Source organism: Callospermophilus lateralis, chromosome 15 (genome assembly GCF_048772815.1).
Source record: "Callospermophilus lateralis isolate mCalLat2 chromosome 15, mCalLat2.hap1, whole genome shotgun sequence".
NCBI lineage: Eukaryota > Metazoa > Chordata > Mammalia > Rodentia > Sciuridae > Callospermophilus > Callospermophilus lateralis.
Genome location: NC_135319.1, coordinates 33,656,145 through 33,679,236, shown reverse-complemented (window position 1 = coordinate 33,679,236; position 23,092 = coordinate 33,656,145). Strand labels below are relative to the sequence as shown.

The 23,092-nt window shown below is 37.5% G+C and overlaps 1 protein-coding gene across 1 annotated transcript in view; it reads left to right on the top strand.

Annotated features, from left to right (window-relative positions):
* Ank3 (ankyrin 3) overlaps window positions 1-23,092 on the top strand; it is a 321,771-nt gene that overhangs the window by 180,866 nt on the left and 117,813 nt on the right. Inside the window, exons 17-23 of the mRNA XM_076834218.1 lie at window positions 1,638-1,835; window positions 6,272-6,370; window positions 14,194-14,292; window positions 14,381-14,479; window positions 14,963-15,058; window positions 20,686-20,758; window positions 20,921-20,983. Coding sequence (XP_076690333.1) covers window positions 1,638-1,835; window positions 6,272-6,370; window positions 14,194-14,292; window positions 14,381-14,479; window positions 14,963-15,058; window positions 20,686-20,758; window positions 20,921-20,983 — 727 coding nt within the window. The remainder of the gene's footprint in view (window positions 1-1,637; window positions 1,836-6,271; window positions 6,371-14,193; window positions 14,293-14,380; window positions 14,480-14,962; window positions 15,059-20,685; window positions 20,759-20,920; window positions 20,984-23,092) is intronic.

Below are 23,092 nucleotides of genomic sequence, written 5' to 3'. Positions count from 1 at the left end.
GCATTTCCCTTAAATGACTGTGAACTCGGGCAAAGAACCCAGAGCTTTCTCAGGTCAGGAGCCTTTAAAGTTTCCTGAGGTGTGGCTAATTAACAATTTATCAAAAGAATTGTGGTTGACTGTAGCTGAGTATCAGGGCTCAGCCAAGAGAAGGAAGCCACAATGTTTGGAAAACTATTATACACTTGATTCAAATTCTGAAGATTACTTTCTTCATTTAATCAATATGTACCAGTTATTGTGGGCCGCTGGAGGTACAGTCAGGTCCAAAACAATATGTGCCCATCCACAGATTTATATTTTAGGAAATATAGGCACATACATAAACAAAAGAATGCCATTAAATGTCCCCAAGACTAATTATAGTCAGGTTGAGGGCCTGATTACTGGGGTTTGGACAGTGGAAAAATATGGAAGACTTCATTGAGGGCATGGCCTTTGTGCTTCACTTTCAACCGATAGATACTGGCCTCCTGGGCATGTTGGGGAAAAGTATTTTTGATACAGTAAGGTAAGGCAGAAAACATGAGAATGCATTTGGTTAAAGACCTGCAGGATGACCTGTCTGACTGAAACAGAGCATAGAGTCTGGAGTTTTGTGAAAGAGGAAATCAGATAGGGAAACAAGTAGACTGTAGCATCTTGACTACCTTGAAAATATTAAATTGCCACTTATAACCAATACATGGTGTTTTAGTCCTTTGGGTGCTACTATAACAGGATACCTGAGACTGGGAATTTTATAAAGAAAAGATTTATGTTTTACAGTTCTAGAGGCTGGAAAGGCCAAAGTAGAGGGATCCATTCCTGGTGAGGAGCCTTCTTGCTGTTTCATCTTGTGGCAGAAAGCAAAACCGCAAGATAGAAACAAACTGAACTCGTCCCATTATCAAACACCCACTTCTGGAGAAAACAGTATTAAGCCATTTATGGGAGCAGAGCCCTTGTGACCTAATCACTACTTAATGGTCCCACTTCTCAACATTGTTGCATTGAGAATTTAATTTCTAATACATGAATTTTGAAGGATATATTCAAATTATACTAGGTGGCCATTTAAAAAGGATTTTGGGAATGAAATTTTGAATGGCTCTCAGCATGCCTCAATGATATCATATTGCTTGTTGTTTCCCAGTAGGGATGCATCCTATTCCTAATTTAAATAAAGTAAGCAAGCTGGAAACAGTGGCACACCCCAGTAATCCCAGCAACTTGTGAGGCTGAAGCAGGAGGATCACAAGTTTGGGGCCAGCCTCAGACACAGTCAAATAAAAAATAAAAATTGCTGGTGATGTGGCTCAGTGATAGAGTGCCCTGGGTTCAATCCCTAGTGCCAAATAAATAAAGTAAGTAAGTATTGAGCACCTTCTAACCTAACTACCTATCAGAGGGAAATCTGTATTCCTTTTGAAAACCCACAGTACCCTCTTTTGATAAACTGTATAATGTTATCCCTTCTTAGGAACAGAGGAGACAGGAGAGTGCTACGTTACTGACACCACTTGATTTAATAGTATTTGCTTACTTAATTGTAAATTTTTAAAGCAGTCAAAACCACTAGAAAAGGGAAGTATGCTATTTGAAAATGCATTTTTATCTTGTTACTGGGAATGTAACCAAGTGATTCTTGTTGACAGAATGGTTATACGCCACTGCACATTGCTGCCAAAAAGAACCAGATGGACATAGCGACAACTCTGCTGGAATATGGTGCTGATGCCAATGCAGTTACCCGGCAAGGAATTGCTTCTGTCCATCTCGCAGCTCAGGAAGGGCACGTGGACATGGTATCGCTGCTTCTCAGTAGAAATGCAAATGTGAACCTGAGCAATAAGGTAACTTTTCTCTTGCCCTACAATTCATACAATACAGAATTTCACTCCTCAGAAAAGATCTTAAATGTTTATGAAAAATCTGGGTCAAACAGAATGTGTAAGGTGTGATATTGCACAGAGATGTTTACTAAAGTATTATTTACCATAGCAAAAACTTGAAAACAGTCTATTTAAATAATACAATGGCAAATTAACAATCATTTAATTATAGTATGTATGTATGTGGCTCTACAATAGGAAGAACCATAAAAATAAGGTCCACAAAGTTTTTGTAATAATATAAGAAGTTTTTGATCTGTTAATTCAAAGTGGAACGTTGTTACTTCATTAGAATATTGCAAATAAGGAATTGGAAATTGTAGCTTGTTGCTTTATTTCGCAAACATTTGAGGGGCTTTTTTTTCCTTGACTGTCTCAGTTTTAAGTCTTAAGTTAGAGAAATTGGAAACATTCCTGTCTTTAGTAAGTTCATTTTAATAAAAGAAATTCAAAGTAGCTATTTTAGTGAATACATAGGAAGTCCTTAGCTTACAAGTCTAGTGTTTGCTTAAAAACTGGTTGGTTCCATAGTTTGGCTGTTGTGTTCAGAATCTTTTAAGAAGAAAAAGGATTATCTCCACTTGGGAAAAAGGTCACTCTGTGCTAACCTGAATTTTTCCAACACTATAATTTAACAAATTCTCGGGGCTGGGTTGTGGCTCAGTGGTAGAATGCTTGCCTAGCATGCACGAGACACTGGGTTCGATCCTTGGAACCACATAAATATGTAAAAAAAAAGATATTGTGTCCACCTAAAACTTAAGAATAAATATTTGAAAAAAAAATTAACAAATTCTGTAAGCCAAAATTCATACATAGGTGACCAGAGAAAACCTTTTTTAGTTTTAGCAACTTAAAAAATCCTTTTTGATTTTCTGATTATTGAACAATCACATTCTTTAATTTTGTTCTAGTGTAGGGATTTGATTTTCTAACATTTTCCTTTTGGAAATGTTCCTTTTAGGAATATCTGTCTCAATATAATGGGAATCACAAACCAATTTCAAAGTCATGATCATTAGGATTAGTTTGTGTTTTTGAATTTTGTAAGTTTTATGTACCAATTTATAGATCAGCCTTATAATATTTTGCTGCACAATTCAACTTGTCTTGATGACAAGGTATTGCCTTTCTCAAATTGAAGTACATTCTGTCATCTACTAGATTTTATTTTTTTCCTGTGAGCCCAGAATATTGCATTTTATTCATCCTACCAGAGACAATCATCTAGCATCTTATCACTTTAAAAGTGGCTTTTTTGGTAGATTTCATATCAAACTAGTATAACTGGCTTTTGCTTTAAAGTCCTTCAATCAATTGACCTTATATTCGCCCTAAAGTTATATGTTGTTTTTAGGCTGAAAAGATTTTAGGGAAAAAATTATTCGTGTTTCATTTAGTAGACTAGAAAGTGGCAACAGACTTCTGAAGATCAAAAGACATGGATAGTAAATCATGAGAAATGAGCAGACCTGGAGAATTCTGTCTGCCTTCTTGAATAAAAGATGCATAAGCAGAGGTGTGCTAAGAGGAAGTTTAGAAGATCAGTGGGCTTCTCACTAGCTTGTTGGACAAACTTCATGATTCCTAGACTGTATATACCAAAAGACGGCATTTGAAAATCTGCAGTCCTTTGTCAGTTGTAATTTTCTATATAAAGCACAGGTGGGCTATTCCTATGCAAGACGCTTGGGACCAAAGGTGATTTAAATTTCAAATTTTTTCGGAGTTGGACTATTTTCTCATATATAATTATAATGAGGTATCTTGAGGATAGGACCAAAGTCAGTTGTGTTTCATGTGTACTTTATACACATAGTCAATCTTGTAGAATGTTTTTAATAATTGTGTAAATGGAACAAAGTTGGTGTATGAAAGCTGCAGGGCCTATTCCCTTGGGAATACCAAATCAACTGTGTTGCACATCTACATTTTTACTGACCAGTCTGAGTGGAATTTTCCACGTGTCATGTTGTGTCATGTCAGTACTCTTATTAATAAGATTTTTGGATTTGGGAGCATGTAGGATTTTTGGATTAGGGATGTTCAGCCTGTATTCACTCTTCCCGGATGTGAAAACAGAAAAGCAGCATGAGTTTATCATTGGATTAGGAGCCCTCTGACAGTTTTTCTGTTAGTTTTCCCTGAGCTGTCAGTTTTTTAAGCATCAATTCATCACTGTACCGTCCATTCCTCTCACCCCTACCCTTCCCACCTAACACTAGACTTTACTTCATTGCTAAAATATAACCATTAATAGAAAGATTTAGATTTTATGAAAATTTATTGTCAAGACCATTTACTAATTTTACTTATTTCCTTTCTTACTTGTAACAAGCAGTCTCCCAGTGGTTTTAAGGAAAAGAGATCTTGAATGCCAAGTTATCACTGAAGTGCTAATGTTTAATTTGACTCGGTTTTGCTGTTTCCTATTTTCCCATTCAGATTTTACTAACCACAAATACCTGTATTTTTATATAACCAAAAGAATATTAAAGTTGTTGCTGTTCTAAGTTGTCATTTTCTCTCTTTTAAATAAATGCCATTTTTAAAATGAGCAGTGATAGAAACTCCATAAAAGATTAACAGGTGACTTCAGAATGGGAACAGAATATTATAACCTTCATGCTATTTTCATTAATCTTTTTAAACCAAAACCATTAAGATAAAAATAAATGTCTAGTGTTTTGCCAAAACAGGCTTGATTGTTCCTGCGATTTAATAAATTAATGCTGGATTGGATGCCAGATCCCAAACCGTGGTTCCATAAAGATGAAAAGTACATTCTTGACTCAACAAGCTAACAGTGGCTTGAGGAAGACAGACCAAAAGAAAAAAAATAATGTAGAATTATAATGTCCTTAATAGGAGTGAGCATATTGGAGTTGTTCCTATAAATATAAGAATTTGGCCATTTAGTGACATGGGAGAAAGACAAAGTTGGGCTTGTCTCTGTGGCCAAAGCAGAGAGTGGGCACCCCATGTGAGCAGCATGAATACAGGCAGGAGAATGTAGGGCATGGGGCCAGAATACGTTGCCCCATCTTGGCTGAGAAGCACTCAGGAAGGTATATTCAAAGTTTTGAAGGGTCTGGAACTCAGACTAGATGACCGTGTCACTTTTACAAAATGTTATGGCTGAAAATAATATTACCACTAAAGTAGAACATGGAACATTGTTCTATGATGATGTCAGTGTTTGGGTGGTGCCCATTTTGGCCTCAGTGTATTTTTCTTGGATTTCAAGTGAATACATGGGTCCTCCTTTCATATTTCCCCCCTATTCAGTTGTGTGAGCATCCTCCAAAGTTCCATAAACATCATTAAAAAAATCACAAGAAAATGACTGAGTCCGATAATTTTTCTGATGGAATAGTGACTCCTGAATAAATAATGTTGTGCATCTAGAGGGCTCTGTATTACTTCCGGAAGCTGCTTTTGATTCACTTCTTTCTCCTGATAGGTAGGACAGGCTGAAGTTTTCATTGCATAGATATGAAAGGGGGAAAAGAAGGTTCCAGACTCGAGATGTTAACATTGGTGCCTATAATATATGAAAGAAAGCAATCTGAAAGCACTTATATCAACTTCATTTCTCTCAAATATTGTTTGTGAAAAAATCCTTTATAATTATAGAGGTTTTTTTTTTTGTTTTTTTTTAAACCAGAATACATACAGTCTTAGCAATTTTTTTCCTTGGTCATCAGAACAACCATGTAATCTGCAGATTCCCTAGTAGGGTCAGTTTCAAATTAAATCCTCATTAAATCCATATGCCATCTAAATGACCTGGGAATCCTTATTATCCACTATTTACGTTACATTTCCCAGATGATCTTTCCTACCCAGAAGCAGCATACTGAAAATATTCATCAGGTTTTGGCTAATAATGGAGAAGAAATATTATCGTCACATGTCAACATTTGTTATTTTAATAATTTTTGCCAAGCTAGTATTATTGGTAATGAATTAAAACTCCTGCAGAATTTTGTTTTTGAAAAGTTTCTAATATTTGGAGGTGAACACAATGTGTGTGTGGGAAAAATGGCACAATGTCTGGGATTTGCTTTTAAATACTGCTACAGAGAAATGAGAAGAAACGGGGAATGAATGAAGAAAATGTAGGGAAATATTGATACATGCTGAGTCTGTGAGAGAATTCAAACCTGACTCCATCGCTCGGCTTGTGGGTGTGCTTGGACTCTTTCATGAAGCCTACAGACAACAGTGCTGCCACGGGGCTCATGCGGCATGGTGTATAAGTTTACTCTATACATGTTTTTGAATACAGGAATTGTAGGCTTCCTATTCTAGAATTTACAAGCTGATTCTCAAACATGGCCCTGTGTACTGCCTTCCTTCCTGTGAAATGACTGTGCACTTGGATTCTTTTGCAGAGCGGTCTCACCCCACTCCATTTGGCTGCTCAAGAAGACAGAGTAAATGTGGCCGAGGTCCTTGTAAACCAAGGAGCACATGTGGATGCCCAGACAAAGGTATGGCCTCTCTCCTTTTCCTAGGCCAAGAGAATATGTCCATTCAACATGACAGTGATTTCAGTATGGAAGCACCACAGTTGAATAGGAGGAAAAGCACTTTCAAACTTTTTTTTTTTTTTTTTGTATCAGAAATTGAACTCAGGGCACTTAACCACTGAGCCACATCCCCTGCCCCTTTTAACTTTTTATTTTGAGACAGCATCTCACTAAGTTGCTTAGGACCTTGCTAAATTGCTGAGATTGGCTTTGAACTTGTGATCCTCCTGCCTCAGCCTCCTGAGCTGCTGGGATTATAGGCATATGCCACCCCACCCAGCTCAATCAGATCTTTTATAATAGTATTTCAAATTTATGCAAGGAATACCAAAGTCTCTGGTTATAGTATCTCAGACCCTTTTGTCTTTAATGGCCTGAGCATTCTATGTTGGCTGCATGTTGGTGTCCCTGTATTAACACTAGTGAGCCTCATTACTTCACAGCTGTCCTTCCAAGGCAGCTAAATGTGAACAAAGCTTGTATCTTTCTTAGGTTTTGTGACACACAAATAGAAAATCTTGTCATTTAATTTGTTTATCATGATTTATGAAAAATAGTCAATTAAGGCTCGTTGTATTACTCACTTGCCAAATCCCTTATGGATGTTTTGTGTTACCATTAAAGACATGACTTTAAATTAATCTCATTTCTCTGAACATTTTCTTAAGATGCTTAGTTTTGTTACCTCTTCATATCAGATTTGTTTTATCTACTTCAAAATGTAATTCTTTCTTTCTTTTCGGGCATGGTGTCATGTTCCTGTAATCCCAGCAATTTGGGAGGCTAAGGGAGGAGGATCACAGGTTTGAGCCGCCCCACCCCTTAGCAACTTAGTGAGACATTGTCTCAAAATAAAAATAAAGAATACAAAAACAGCTAAGGATGTAGCTCAGTGGTAAAGTGCCCCTAAATTCAATCCCAAGTACCAAAATTTTACATATGTGTGTGTGTGTGTGTGTGTACACACACACACACACACACATTTCTTAATATGTTGCATGTTTGACACAAATAGAATGCTTATTAAATATTGTAAATAAGATCATTTTTCTGTATAGAGAGGTTCTGAGTTGTGTGGGCATTTTGAAGATGTCAATAATACAAAAGTATCACAAAGAATGAACCAAGTAAAAAGGTATTGCAGACATCAAAATTGGACTAATTTAGCTTGTTTTCTTTATTTTGCTTGAATACTTTCATCAAGAAGGAGTTCTCTACATTAGAATTTTGCAGCTTTATGGTAACTGTATTCATGTATTAATTCTGTATTGTTTTATTCACACACAGAACACACACGCAGACTTAAATATTTTATTGTTACCTCTCCCTTTACAGATGTGAAATTATCAGAGTCAAGGTCAAGTTGTTCGATGTTTTTGTGCCTCAGCCTATCCAAGGGATGTAGCCAAAGTTAGTCAGAAAGCCTGTGAGGTGGGGTGGGGACAGCCCTGCACCCCTCCTGTTCTGAGTTGGTAGACATCAGGTGGCTGCCAGGGCTTCCTTCTAAGCCACCCAACCTGGGTCACCGTTGGTAATCATTTTTGTTCTTGGTACGATATTTTGAAGCATGTATCTTTCACTGCCCTTTACAAATTGCCTCACTTGAGAAAGCATCTGTCTTTTACAAAAACCTTTTCCTTTCCTTTTTCCCTCTTTCTCTCAGGAAAGATCACAGACATGAAAAGGAAGCGAGTCCCATACTTAGAGTAGAGCAGAAGGACAAAGAGTTGGGGTACTTGCACTTGCTGTTTGACTTTGTGGATGGAATTGATTATATTTTATAAGCTTTCAAATTTTACTGGTAAAGAAGACATCTCCCACCAGCCTGCAGGCAGGATAGAGAGCATTCAATTCATGAAATAATAATAATAACAGTGAAGATACCAGGGTTTTCTCTTGTGAGAAAAAGATGAGAAAGTCCTGGTCACAGCCCTTACAGCACTCCCACTGGTTTGCTGACCTTTTATACTCATCCCCCGCCTTTGCTTTTAAAGTTCAGCAAGTCAGTTCAGACCAAATTGTGCTGCCACCCACAGAGTGTCATAGTCAGTGTTGTTTGGCTGAGATAAGGCCCATTGCTTTTCTTTTCTTTTTGTACTGGTGATTGAATCCAGGGGCACTTTGTCACTACGTTGCTTAGGGCCTCACTAAGTTGCTGAGGCTGACCTCAAACTTGGGATCCTCCTGCCTCAGCCTCCTGAGTTGCTGGAACTACAGGGCTGTGCCTCTGTGCCCAGCTTTATTTCTCTTGCCTTTTAAAGCCATAATATCCTGAAATTTTTTATTTACACCACCCCTGAAAGATGTTGATATCATTGTTTAAAAACATGAAAAGTTTTGAGAGCTTTTTTGAGTACATTTTGCATTCATTTTTAGAGCTCCTATGAATTGCCAAATTCTTATCTCAGTGTTTGTAAATCCCCGGCCCTTACAGAATTCATAGTCAAGAAAGGGAGACACATAGTAAATATAAAAATAATATAATAATGATGAAAATTACTACCTATTTTCTCTGTGCCAGCTATTAGTCTGAGTGCTTTATATGTATCACTTTGTTAAATCCTTATAATTACACTATGGGATTGCTAAAGTTTGAGTCCCTGTCTTATAGATGAGGAAACAGAGGCACAAAATCATGAATTATTTATACAAGCTAATTGGCACAAAGCCTGATTTCAGGGAGATATGTAAAATTTTAGAAAATAGATAGTAAACTGAGTTTTTGAAATCAGGTAGATTGGAGAACACAGGATAACTATATAGCTGGTTCAGTATCACAAACATGAGACAAAAATTAGGGGTTAAGTCCTAGGCAAGGGATGAAGGCAAGGGATGGGGGCAGTTAATGCATCAGGATAAGCAGTTTAGCTTTTATTCTGTTGTGCTAGGAAGCCGCTAAAGGTTTTAAACAGAATGGTGATGAGATCAGCAGTCTGGTTTACAGAGATCCTGGGCAACAATGCTAGGAATAAGCTGATGAAAGATCTGAGAACAGGGCTAGTCCTGCTGGAGCTGAGGTCAAGTATAAGAAAGCCTCAGTTAAGAGACAAATGGAAAGTTGACCAACACGAACAGTATTTTGGAAACCCTAAGACAGACAAATAGTAAAACTTGGGGACTGAGCAAAAGTGAGACACTCAGGGCAAATCTCATGATCTGACTAGTGATACTGGGTCATCCCTAGTACTACTTCACCAGACAGGGAATGCAGCAGGAGAAGCCAGCAGGGGAAAGAGGAATGAGCTCAGAATTGGATTAGGTTGAACTGTAGACTATGCAGGGTCATCTAGATAGAAAAACCCAACAAGTGACTAAAATATCAATCACAGGAATGATGGCCAGACGGAAGACCCAGACTCAGGGACCATCAGCTAAAATGAGTCAGCTGAAGTTGTAGGTAGAGATGTGATCATTGAGCAGACCAAAGACAAAGCCCTGGGTCAGCGGCATTGGGTAGAAGAGGTGGAAGAGAGGCTGTCATGGGGTAAACCAGGAAAGATAGGATGCCAATGCCCAGTTATATAAGACATCAAGGTGAGTGTTTTGGGTAGGAGAAGGATGAATCCTGTGCATGGTATTGGCATCAAGAGTATCAAGAATGAAAAGTTTTTGGTTGGTTGTTTAATTGGTTAGTTGATTTTGTACCTGGGATTGAATCCAGGGGTATTCAACCACTGAACTACATCCCCAGCCCCTCCCCCCCCCCTTTTTTTTTTTTTGTTTTGAGATTAGGTCTTTCTAAGTTGCCGAGGGCCTCACTAAGTTGCTGAGGCTGGCTATGAACTTGTGATTCTCCTGCCTCAGCCTCCTGAGTCGCAGGGATTATAGACATGTGCCACTGCACCCAGCTAGGAAGCAGTTTTGACTGCAGTGGTTGAGTTGGTGAGATGGGGAAGGATGAGAGGGAATGGTGAATGAAGAAGGGGCCCTTCACGCACCAAGAAGCTTAATTATAGGAGGATAGAGATGTAGAAAAGAGAAGCATTTGAAAGCTAAGAGGAAAGTACCAAGAGGGGAAAAAAAAAAAAAAGTAACCAGAATTATATGGGGTATCAGAAGTGGGATGGGCAGGTTAGACATGATAGTTTATTTTTATAAACTTATTTTATAAGTTTTTTCTTATCATTATGAAAATATTATTTCACAGTATTTAATAATTCTAAGATCTCATAGTTCCCCCATCCCAGTTTATTTCACACTCAGTTTTGAGGTGAATAATAAAGGAAAAAATCATAGGAGAAAACTTATTAGGCTGTTTGAGAATTTCAGCTAAACTTCCCTTAGGAAATGAAGTATTGAGAGTTTATTTAGAGAGGGTTTGTTCCTAAAGAAAAAAACTCTACTTCATTACTAAATGCACTTATCTAATTTCAGTTACACTGAACTAAAATTATAAACTTTATAAAAAATTTTAGTCTTCATGTGTATAAGCATGTGTATGTGCAAATATTTTTCCATACTGTATATCACATTTAAGGCTCTGTGCATACTAGGCAAGTGCCCTGCCATTGAGTCACACCCCAGTGCCCTCAAGTAATATCTAATGTAAAGTGATAACAGAAAAATATCCCTTTAAACAGCATCAGTACTTAAAATTATATTAAAATACCACATTTTAAAAAACTGGGTAGTATTTGTAATTGTGGGATGCGTGGTCACCCAGGAAGATGACACTAAGTGCAAGGATGTCAGGCAAAGCACTGACTCCTAGAGATTGACCCACAGGTTTTAAGAGAGGAAGGAGAAAGAGGTTGCCCACTCCCTCTCTAAGTCTCAAGTTGGGGCAGAGAGAGTTCCTAATTATTACTAAATAAGATATTGTAACAAGATAATATAGATTGGAAATATCAGCCAGAATGTTCCATCTGAGCCCGTTTTCTGTTGCTACACAATACAATCATCCCATTCAACAAGAAGACACAGTCTTTCCTCTGGATCTTTTCCTGTTTCCTTTCTTTTGATCATGTATTTACCAAGGTTTAAAATATTCATTGGGTACTTTTATATGCCACCTGCTAGTTGAGGCAGGAGATGATCATAGCTAATGCCGTGTGCCAAATACTGTGTCTGTCAGCATATTAAGACAATACTATAAGATTGCTGACGTTATCAGATTCCATTTGACAGTGCGTGAGCCAACACAGAGAGGTGCAATGACTCGCCCAAAGTCACATAGTAAGTGGCAAAGCTGGATTCCAAGCACGTGCTCTGCCTCCAGAGTCCACACTCTCAGCCCTAGTGCTGCTCCACTCCTTCACTTCACTGGTTGAAGCTGCAGCCTGATCAGTAATAGATGTCAACATCCACCACTTGGTAATCAATAGAAGGGAAAGTGAAAGAAAATTATTAAAGACTCTGAGGTGAGGTGCATTTTTCAGGGTTTTACATATCCCTACTCAGGTTTGCCCAAAAAAGAAAAGGTTTTATTTCAGAGTATAATGATATCATAAGTGAGGTAGCACTGGACAAAGAGGCAAAATTACTCAAGAAAGGCTGGGCGCAGTGGCCCCTGCCTGTAATTCTAGTGACTTGGGAGGCTGAGGCAGGAGGATCGCAAGTTCAAAGCCAGCCTCAGCAATGGCAAGGCACTAAGTAATTCAACAAGATCCTGTCTCTAAATAAAATACAACGATAGGGCTGGGTACATGGCTCAGTGGTCAAGTGCCCCTGAGTTCAATCCCTGGTATTAAAAAAAAAAAAAAAAATCTCAAGAAAGAACAGTTGGTCTTTTCCAACATTTATTACTGCTAGGTGGAAAGGATTTCTCAAATCACATCTCTCCCGGTGTGTCCATACAAGGTACCATCTTATATGGGAATGGCAACCCCTACCCACAGTGAATCCAAGTGCAAGTTGAATCTTCTTGACCAGGCACACACATCTTTAATAAAATGCTCCTTTATTGTTTATGGAATAGTAAAAAGACTAGTCTACCAGAGCACAGTGAACAAGGGAAAGAATAGAAAATGGGATCAAAGATTAATAGAAGGGGACAGGGGAGGCAGGGGAGACCTAAATCTTAGGTAAGTCCTAAGAGTATAATGGCAAGGTTTTACCAAGAGTGAGATAGGAAGCTTTAAGAATAAATACAAGGGCTGGGGATGTGGCTCAAGCGGTAGCGCGCTCGCCTGGCATGCGTGCGGCCCAGGTTCGATCCTCAACACCACATACAAACAAAGATGTTGTGTCCGCCGAAAACTAAAAAATAAATATTAAAAATTCTCTCTAAGAAAAAAAAAAGAATAAATATAAGCTGTTTGTTGAAATATTTAAAGTGATTCAATTCTCAACAAATCTAATGCATTTAACAAATCTAATGCAATGCCTTTGGAAATTGTAACGTGTTACTTAAGCATGTAGTCTAAAAACTTGAAGAGCTCTTGAATATTTAGATTTTTCAAATATTATCAATATTGTTTTGACCTCTTTACCTAACACTGAACTTGAGAATAAAGTTACTTCAGTTAAACTAGTTGTACTAAGAAATGATTGCACAAACTACATTCAAATCTCCCTTACCAAGCAGCATTCTGATCATAGGTGCACCATCTGATTCCTCAGTTCCAAGAAAGAAGAACCCTGAAAAGTAGGCAAGCAATTCTGATCACCAAAAAAGGGATATCCTCAGTCATGCATGAAGTGGCTTTGGGGTGATAAGCCCATCTCATACTATGTGGTTATGGTGCACTTGCTGGGGAGAGTCTGGGCGGCATGAGTGCACTCACAGGTTGGTTTGGGGAGGGAGTTTGATCAGAGGCAGGTCTACAGGGGAGCACATCCCTGGTGGGTTATCCTCACCTTTGGCTATGGCTGTGGTCTGGGCATCCCCTTTTCAAATTTAAAGTAACCCATTTGTGGGGCCACCATAAAGGCACATGCCATCATATGTGAGATTCAGACTCATGAAAATATGAACCTTTCTCCTTCGATCACTGCTTAGAAATGTTGCAATAAAAGGTTCATGTTCTGTCTTTCCGTGAGCTGGTGCTTCCTGTGTCATGAACAGAGATTGTACAGGGTCCCTGAAATTGTGTAGTGGTCTCTCTTACAATGATTGTCACCATCTAGAAAAGGATCCAGAATATCCTTATTTTTTTTTCAAATAATTATATAGATTTTCTTTGCACACACACACAGGGAGGGAGAGAATGAAAGAATGAACTTATAACCCTCCCCCCCACACACCCCATCCTGGGTTACTCATCTGAGAAAAGATGGTTGCTTTGTCTAAATCGGTGATTTTCACACTGTGAAACTCAAGTGAGGACACTGGGAAACTTGAACTAGAGCAGATTCACCTAGATCAAGTTCAAACTTCTCCAACTACCAGCACTCAGAGCAGTCTCTTCCTCATTAGTGTGACTCTATCTCTATCATGCCTTCTGAACATCCTCAACCTTGCCTTATCATTGAGACTTTTTTTTACCTAGACTTTAAGCATTTAGAGGGTAGTCTGAGGTGCCCATAAAACACTCTCTGACTCTTGCCAGGCAGTTAGTGGATTAGCCTGTCTTGAACAGTTATTATGAGACTAAAATGAACTAATACAAGTGAGAACACTGGGGAAAACTAAGTAACTATTTTTATGTGAAGTGGTATTGTTATTTATAATTACAACTAGCTCTGAGAATGATCAAGTGTAATTTTTTTATAGAGAGATGAGAAAACATTTTTTTTTCCGCTCAAAAAAAAGGCTAAATAATAATTTTGATTCTATTTAGGATAGCTGTTACTAAAAGTGTACTTATACTGTTTCTTTTTGGAAAAAAAAAATATAATTACAGATGGGATACACACCACTGCATGTGGGCTGCCACTATGGAAACATCAAGATTGTTAATTTCCTTCTCCAGCATTCTGCAAAAGTCAATGCCAAAACAAAGGTAAGCTCCCTTCTCCTTCCTTTCCACCAAAGTTGTTTATTTTGTATCTGAGAAAGTAAGAGTCATTTATTCCATCTTTCTTCCACAGAATGGGTATACGCCATTACATCAAGCAGCTCAACAGGGACATACACATATAATAAATGTCTTGCTTCAGAACAATGCCTCCCCCAATGAACTCACTGTGGTAAGCTTCATGCCAGTGTAAGGGAAGAAGGAGGAGATAGTTCGACCTGGACTCTTCCATATTTTTCATTGAATACACATGTTGCTTTTTCTATTGATAGGCATAAACAACATTCAGAGAATAATTGAAAAAGGGCAATACTCATATTGTTGCAAACTATTCAGAGAGAGATCTAATTAGTGTTTCACACTTTAAAACTATTAATTATGTTGCCATCTAATAGGAAGTACATATGTAAGAAAAAAAAAAAAACGGGTCTGTTTCATTGATTGCTTACTGAGGACATTGCTCTTGGATTCCACGTGTAGCTGCCCAGACTTGGCCAATGAGTAGAAACAGGTTAGGTGGGTTTTGTGTAAGGTATGTCTCTAACAAAATCAAACAATGGATAGGTGTGATAAGACACTCACCTTCATATTTTGTGTAGGCAAAACGTGTGGAAGGAGGCTTGTTAATTCTTTGTCTGTGTTCTCACATTGCCAGAATGGGAATACGGCCCTTGCCATTGCCCGGCGCCTTGGGTACATCTCAGTGGTTGACACCCTGAAGGTAGTGACAGAAGAGACCATGACCACGACTGTAAGTAGTGAAAACAGAACCTTGTTCCCCTGGAAGCCAGTTCTCAGGCTAGAGTTTTACTGGGCTTTTCTAAGATGAACTTTCATTGTACCATTCAGACTAAGGGCCATGTTTCAAATTGTTATCATTGTTGGCAGTCAGGATACTGAAACTCTCATTCCTGGTATGAACAAAACTTTGAAATGTTAAAAATACCTTTTTAAAAGTTGCACAACACCAGGCTTGATGGCACATGCCTGTAAGCCTGGCCACCCCTTGGGAGGCTGAGGCAGGAGGATCAGAGGTTTGAAGCTGGCCTCAGCAACTTTGTGAGGCCAGAAGCAACATAGTAAGATCCTGTCTCAAAATAAAGAAGTCTGGGGATGTAGCTCAGTGGTAAAGCACTATTGGGTTCAGTCCCCAATACCAAAATAGAAGTTTCCTAAAGGGCTGAGATGTCACTTAATATGCAAATAATACATGGTTACATATTGTTTTTAAAAATTGTATATTTTTTAAACAATTACAGTTAGGATCAAAATTGGTTTGATCACCATTCTCTCTATTCTTTGTCTACTTCAGCTTTTATAGGAAACAATAATACAATGTTTTGTTAAATTTTAAAGTAACTCTTCAGCAGGAGATTCTATTGCATCAGATACACTTTAAAAAGCTGCAGCCTCTAGGATAAATGTTTTCACTTTAACCCCATCTGGAACCTCTGAAGTGCATTAGGATTTGATAACTTTGGAACCAAGGGCAGATACTACTCCGTGTTCAAAGCTTTATTTGAGTTATTCCTGACTCTATGACTTAACACGTAGCCTTGAGATGAAGGCTGTACAATGTAATTTGAGGATTCTGGAACATTTCTGGTTATCAGTTCAGTCTCCTTTTCCTTTCTATCACCTCCCAACTTGAAGGGAAGTATAGTTGGTTCATCCAAATTATTTTGTGTACATCGTGCTTTATATTAAAAAGCCATAGCCTAGGAGTGTCTGTAGCTACTGTAGATTGAGTGATTTGGCAATGTACAGGCTTTAGAAATTAAAAAATAAGCCTGTTGCTCATTAGAGAGAAATTGTACAGTTTGCAAAAAAGGAAACAGTTATTTTAAAGGACTTACAGCAGGGGTTATCAATCGGGATACATTTCCAACTTCAAGATGTAGTTTATCTAAGTAACAAATTTCCATATGTTGATTCATACACTTCTTGAGTATTTCATCTTCTTCTAACATGTTATTAAACTCTCAAGTAAAAGAGTTTATAAACAAACAATGTTTATTAGCCTTAATTTTATAGATATTCCATGTAGCTCTCTGTAGGATGGGAAGGAGAGAGGAGGAAGACAAGCTATTTAACAATGACCAAGTGAAAGATTTAAAGTCATTGCAATAAATATGACTGCTAGTTCAGTATGAAAGAATTGAAAGTAGTAAAAATTGTTCAAAATGCAAATCTTATTCTATTAAATTACTTACCCACTAACAAAATACAAAATGTTTCTTTAAAATAATAAAGAACAAAAGCTTTAAGAGAATGTAGAGTTATAGATGAAATAAAGCTATAGCTTTAGAAAATCTTCTGAAAGGTAGAGAAAGGTCTCAAGACTCAGGTTCCCCTTAGAAGCTGTAACATGCAGAGAGGAGTGCCGTTCCACTTTGTGTCATCAGGAGACTTGGTTGGTAAATTTCTGTGAGAGAAAGACACTGTGCATGCTAACAGGAAAGGTCCAATTTGCCTAAGGAAGAAAACAAGGCTTCCACCAGAGGAACTGCTCACATTGATTAGAAAGGCCATCACAGTCTTTAAGGCTTAGTCCAGCACTGCAGTATTTGAGACTTTATCTTATAAACTAAGACACCACCTTATCAGACCAGCTTTAGCACTTACATGTCAACTGACTTACAGCTGATGCAGTCTAGGTTAGTGTCTTTAATCTTAAACTAGTAAACATAGACTGACCTCCACCACAGGCACCATCTTCCTACATACTGGCTCCTTGGGGTCATTGCCTCTTATAAGAATACTTTGGTCTTTCCAAGCCTTGAAAACAACAATGCCTCATCCAGGAGAAGAGCATATGATGTGGCAGTTCTGAGAAAGATGCTTTAGTAAATGAGGTCACAATCATGACAGCATAACAAACTGAATGTGATTCCTATCTTTTTTTTTTTTTTCCGGAGGGGACGATTACAGGGATTGAACTCAGGGGTACTTGACCACTGAGCCACGTCCCCAGTCCTATTTTGTATTTTATTTGGAGGCAGGGCCTCACTGAGTTGCCTAGTGCCTCACTTTTGCTGAGGCTGGCTTTGAACTCATGATCCTCCTGCCTCAGCCTTCTGAGCTGCTGGATTACAGGTGTGTGCCATCACACCCAGCTTCCTGTTTTTAATTGCATTATTTAAAATGCTTTTTCCAGAAGCTAAAGCTGAATACCTTTTGCATATGAATATCAGTTGCTAATATCATTCTTTAATAAAAGGAATCAGAGCTCCTTGGAGACCTGGATGAATCTAGAACTAGAAAAGGAAATATACAGAATGGGCCTAGAACATCTTATAGTGCCCTCAAGTAGGGAATACTCTCCCACTACCATCCCAAATAAATGAACAGCAAATGCACACACACTGTGTTTGGGATATATCACAGGGACACATGAATCAACTGCAAGTTCCCAGTGGTCAAAGGTAGAATAATTTGAGCAAAAATAAATAAATAAAACAGTATTGGGGTTTAGGGCAAAGTATAAAACAAATATCCTAAAGTCCATACTCATATAAATAAATGTCTGAAACAAATGGAAAGAAAACACAAATTTCTTAGGCAAAAGAATTCCAAGTAATTTATCAGAGTACTTCACTCTCAAGGAAGTGTAGAACATAATTCCCTACTGCTTACATATGGGCTGAGTATTGTGATTGAACACACACCACACACACACACACACACAGAGGCAGGAAAACAAAGTAACTTTACAGAAGAGAAGCCTGACTAAAACTGCCTCAGCAAGATGATCAAGGTCAACATCAAGTCATAAGTCTTGTCAATGGTATGTACCTTTGATGTGTGATTAAAAAATGGCACTTCACCTCTGCAGTGTTCCTCCCCAAAACTTCTAGAAAGTCAAATCATAAAAGAAAATGCAAGACAAACCCCAGTTGGGTGATAATTACATAAAATACCTGACCAATATAACTCCAGGCTATCATGGTCATCAAAACCACAGAAAGTCTGAGAAACTGTTACAACCAAAAGAAGCCCAAGGAGACACAACAACTAAATATAATGTGTGCCATCCTGGATGAGATCCTGGGATAGAAAAAGGACATTAGGTAAAAATAAAGGAAATATGAATAAAATACCAACTTTAATGTATTAATACTATTTCATTATTTGTGACAAATATACCATACAAATACAAGATTTTAATGATCAGGGAAACTTGGTGTGGGGTATATGAGAACTCTCTTTACTATCTACATAATTTTTCTGTAAGTCTACAACTATTCTAAAATTAGAACTTTTTTAACCCTTTATTTTAGTGTTACCCACTGGAAGAGGCACCAAATAATGTCTTGTTTTAGCATAATAACTGGGCTGGCAGTATAAATTACATTTATCAATTATCCCTAAGAAATAATATATACCCTTTCTTATTTTTAATGTGACTTTTAAAAAATTTAAATGCTTATCTTTGTAACTCTTACCCATTAGCTTTTCATATTCTCGGAATTAAAAGGCAACTTATTTTTAAATAAAAGTTATTTAAAAACTTTTAACAAGTAATGCTGATGGTGTCTTTGGGGTGGAAATGATCTATAAATACGAAGTTGTCAGAGAACAAATAGAAGAGTCATTAAGGCCCCTGTTCTGTAATGTGCTGTTTGTTCTTTAAAATAAACACCACCACCCCCAACCCTGATAGAAGGTCCCCACCGCCTACCCAAGACCCAGTGCCAAACCTGCACATCAAGATGCATGGCCGTAGTAGAAAAGCCTCCCCAGAGGCCTGGGGTCTGGCTTATTTGAGGCTTCCACCACCCTCTAGCCTAATCCCAGGCTGCCAGGGCTCTCTTACTGACCCACATTTCCAGCCATCTGCTCAGCAGCAGTGTCTACTAAGGCACCTTCAAAAACACCAATCTGTTCTTTAAAATTTTTTGAAGTTAAAATGATCCTGAAAGTACATTATCTCCCTTTTTTCAGGCACATACTTGTAAAAATTATGTAATTTATGCAATTTGAATTATTTGATGTATCTCGGGAATTAAAAGTATACATAAGGGGAGAAGACAAAGTAAGTGGGAATCTTGGTGTTACCGCTGTTGACCGGTGACAGTCCTTGCTTCCCCATTGTTGAAGAATAACACCAGAGAAGCACGCCGAGGCAAGATCAGAGTAGAAATTAGAAGTTTATTAAAGGACAGCAGAAAAGACTTCTCCAGGAGGAAGAAGGGGACCCAGGAGGTGGAATCCGTGAAAGTGTGGTTGTCTCCCCATTTTATAGTTCGTTCAGTGATGGAATGTAGGTTGGAAGGCCCAAGGGGTGGGACACAGGTGGGCCAAAGAAGTAATCTGGGCCGGAAGGACTTCATTAACACTTCTTTGGGATGGACTATCTCCAAATCTGCTGGGGCTGTTCGTTAACATTTCTTTGGGATGGACTTTGGACCATCAACATTGGGACTTCATTAACATTTCAAGAGTTGCTCAACTTTTCCGGAAATTCAATCTCAACATGGCCTCCATTTTAGATTTCACTGGATATTAGACCCGATTTACCCAACTACACTGACTGCCTAATTTTAAATCTGGCTTCGTTGGCACCATTAATAAAGACATTTCTTGCTATTATTTTGGCTTATCTTCAGCCAAGACCTTTAGTGGTTGTTAGTCAACTTTTCATGGTTGTGAGAAAATCAACTTGAAAGGAGGAAATTTTCATTTTGACTCAGTGTTTGCAAGGTTTCAGACACGGTGGCTTGGCCCCATTGCCTTGGTCTGTGGCAACAAAAAACATGGCAGGGAGCACATGGTAAAGCAAAGCTGCTCACCTTGTGGTAGCCAGAAAACAGAGGGAGAGACCCAGAAGGGAAGAGGCCTGGGACAAATTATACCCTTCAAGGTCCTGCCTTCAGTGGCCTGCTTTCTCCAACAAGGCTCTACCTAGTTGGCCCTATCATTGATGTATTAATCCATCAGTGAGGTCAAAATCCTAATGAATGAATTAGTTCCCCAAGTCTCCAAATTTAAACACTGCTGCATTGGGGACCATGCCTTGAGTGCTTGAACTTTGCGGGGACATTAAGTATCCAAACCAGCCTAGGTATGATGGAACATGTCTGTAATCCCAACTACTCAGGAACCTAAGGAACAGGAGGATCACAAGTTTGAGACCAGCCTGGGCACCTGAGTGAGACTCTGTCTCAATATTAAAAAGAAAAAAATAAAAAAGGGCTAGAGATGAAGTTCAATCATAGAATATCCCAGAGTTCAATTTCTGGTACCACGAGGTAAAAAAAGGATGAAAAAGATCCAGACCATAAGTTACAATGGCACAGTCCTCAGACCATGCAAAAGAACAACAAAGTGAATACCTTAAAATGCTCACACTAAAGTGACTGATTTTTTTGTTACTAGACCATCACAGAGAAGCACAAAATGAATGTTCCAGAAACGATGAATGAAGTTCTTGATATGTCTGATGATGAAGGTATGAAAATGTCCTTTGAGTTCATATTAATTATGAGTAACTGTGTTTTTGTTGGTTCTTGAAAAAGTTCATTGCAAAAGTGGGGAAGTTTTGAAATGTTCTGTTGTAGCATCAGGAATATGTATTTTTCATACACTTATATTGTTCGCTTAAATCATGCAGTTCGTAAAGCCAACGCCCCTGAAATGCTCAGTGATGGCGAATATATCTCAGATGTTGAAGAAGGTATTTGCAAATTTTTACTGTGATGAAACCTAACTACCAGCTTTATCTTTCATTTCTTATCTTTGAAATGTAACACTTCCTTGAGTTACTAACTTTTCAAATCATCTTGAGATTATTAATTTGTATATTTATTTAAAGAATGCATATTTAGTACTCTTGTCTTAAGTCTCACTCTTTGAACCCATTTTCCAACTTTAAAACGGAAAAATGTCACTAATTATCTGGATTATTTTCTATTTGTTTCTGTCAAGCAGAAAACTGATGTTTGTATTATTTTCATCTGAAATCTAAAAAGGGAAAATTGATTAATATTTATAGTTAAAATATTTTATAAAATAAGAAGAGTTGTCCTTACAGGTAAGTTATCAAATGCCATTCTAAGATTTATTCTAAGTTTTGCTGTAAAAATTCCTTTTGATATTGAGCTAATAGTGAAAACTCAACCTGAACAAAAGTATTTCCAAGATATAAACGTTTAGTAATGATTTGATTAAGAGATCAAAATATGATTGTAGCTATACTTTATGTGTTTAAAGAATCCATTTGTGCCTTAATTAAAACACCATGCTTTTGATCAGGTCAGAGATATATATATATAAATACATGAATACATGGCATGTCTACAAGATCCATTGGAAAACTAGCATTTTTATAAGTGAATAAACATTGTAGGGATGGCAAATTTGGAGTTTCACAAAAATAATGAAATATTTACTGCTGTAGAATCTATATTATATTTAAGTTTCTTTCTTGAATCATTTAACTCTCTATTGTACCCTTAATTTGCCACTTCTCACAGCACTTTTCTGTAGAATCCATCTTAATGTTGCTGGTCTTTTTATTTTTTTCCCCCTCCCTACTTTAATTTTTGGTTCCTTTGATTTACACAAATTTCACTGGAAACCTAAATAGTGGGAAAACCTGCCTGATCCCAGGTCATTTTAACTTTTTCAGTATTCAAGGATTGCTTATAACAGGTGCATTATGGCTGGGAACTGTGCACCCAGGAGAGCTAATGCTCTCGATCTTCAGGGACCTGAGAGGACCTGCCTTGTTGTTCATAAATGTTTTGATAAATTTATAGGTTTTTAAAATTCATTTCCTTTCTTTTTCTCTAAAGCATTAGATAAATGTTCATCTCCCTTCTATCTCCAAGTAGATCATCTTTGTATCTGCATTAGGACTTTTACAGTAATATGTCTAGCTGTCATACAGTGTATTGTCAAGCAACATTTCTGAGTAATAAATATTTTGGGTGCAGAAGATAAAACAGATTATATTCTTACATGGATATATCCATGTAAGAACATAATGTATGTATATATGTATGTATGTGTGTGTGTATATATATACACACACACACATATACAACATGTCAAAAGTTTGCTTTCAAATGAAATAATTGTGAAATATGACAAACAGACATTAAAAATGTATTGGTCTTTTAACAAAATATCCAAAGTTAGCCACACTGATGAGAGGCCAAGTTTGAATGGACTATATAACAGTCTTATATATGCAGACAACTGATAGAATAACTTCAAAATGAGATTCATTTTGAATCTCTAAATTTGAAGAAAATAGATCCACCTATTTAACTAGAAATCACAATCATTTCCTTTCACTCAACTTGCAAATTTGAAATTCAGAAATTTTAATTATATTTGTTTCACAGATAAATTTTAAATTAAAGATTTAATTTAAAAATTCTTTATTTCTTGTTTCATGGGTGTTTCCATGGACTATTGAAGTCAAGTTGATTTCAAAATGTCATAGATTTTGATGTTGAAAGAATTTCTTAAAGGTCACTCAACCTGAACAAACATCTAGTGCTAGAATCTTTTTATTTACTTAGAAGCTCTTTTGCCCAAATGCCTCACAGGATGGAATTTCCCTGATTCTCAAAACTACCTAGTCAATTTTGAACAACCGCTGTCTTCAAAAATTCTCCATTTTATTGACCTTCCTATGGCTTCTAATAATTGATTCGGACTTTGATATATTTGACAAAGTTCATGAGGGAACTGGGCTCTAAGTGCTATTTAGAAAAAAACTACATTTCCCATGTAACACTTATTTAAAATAGATTTCCAATTTTTTTTTCCTCAG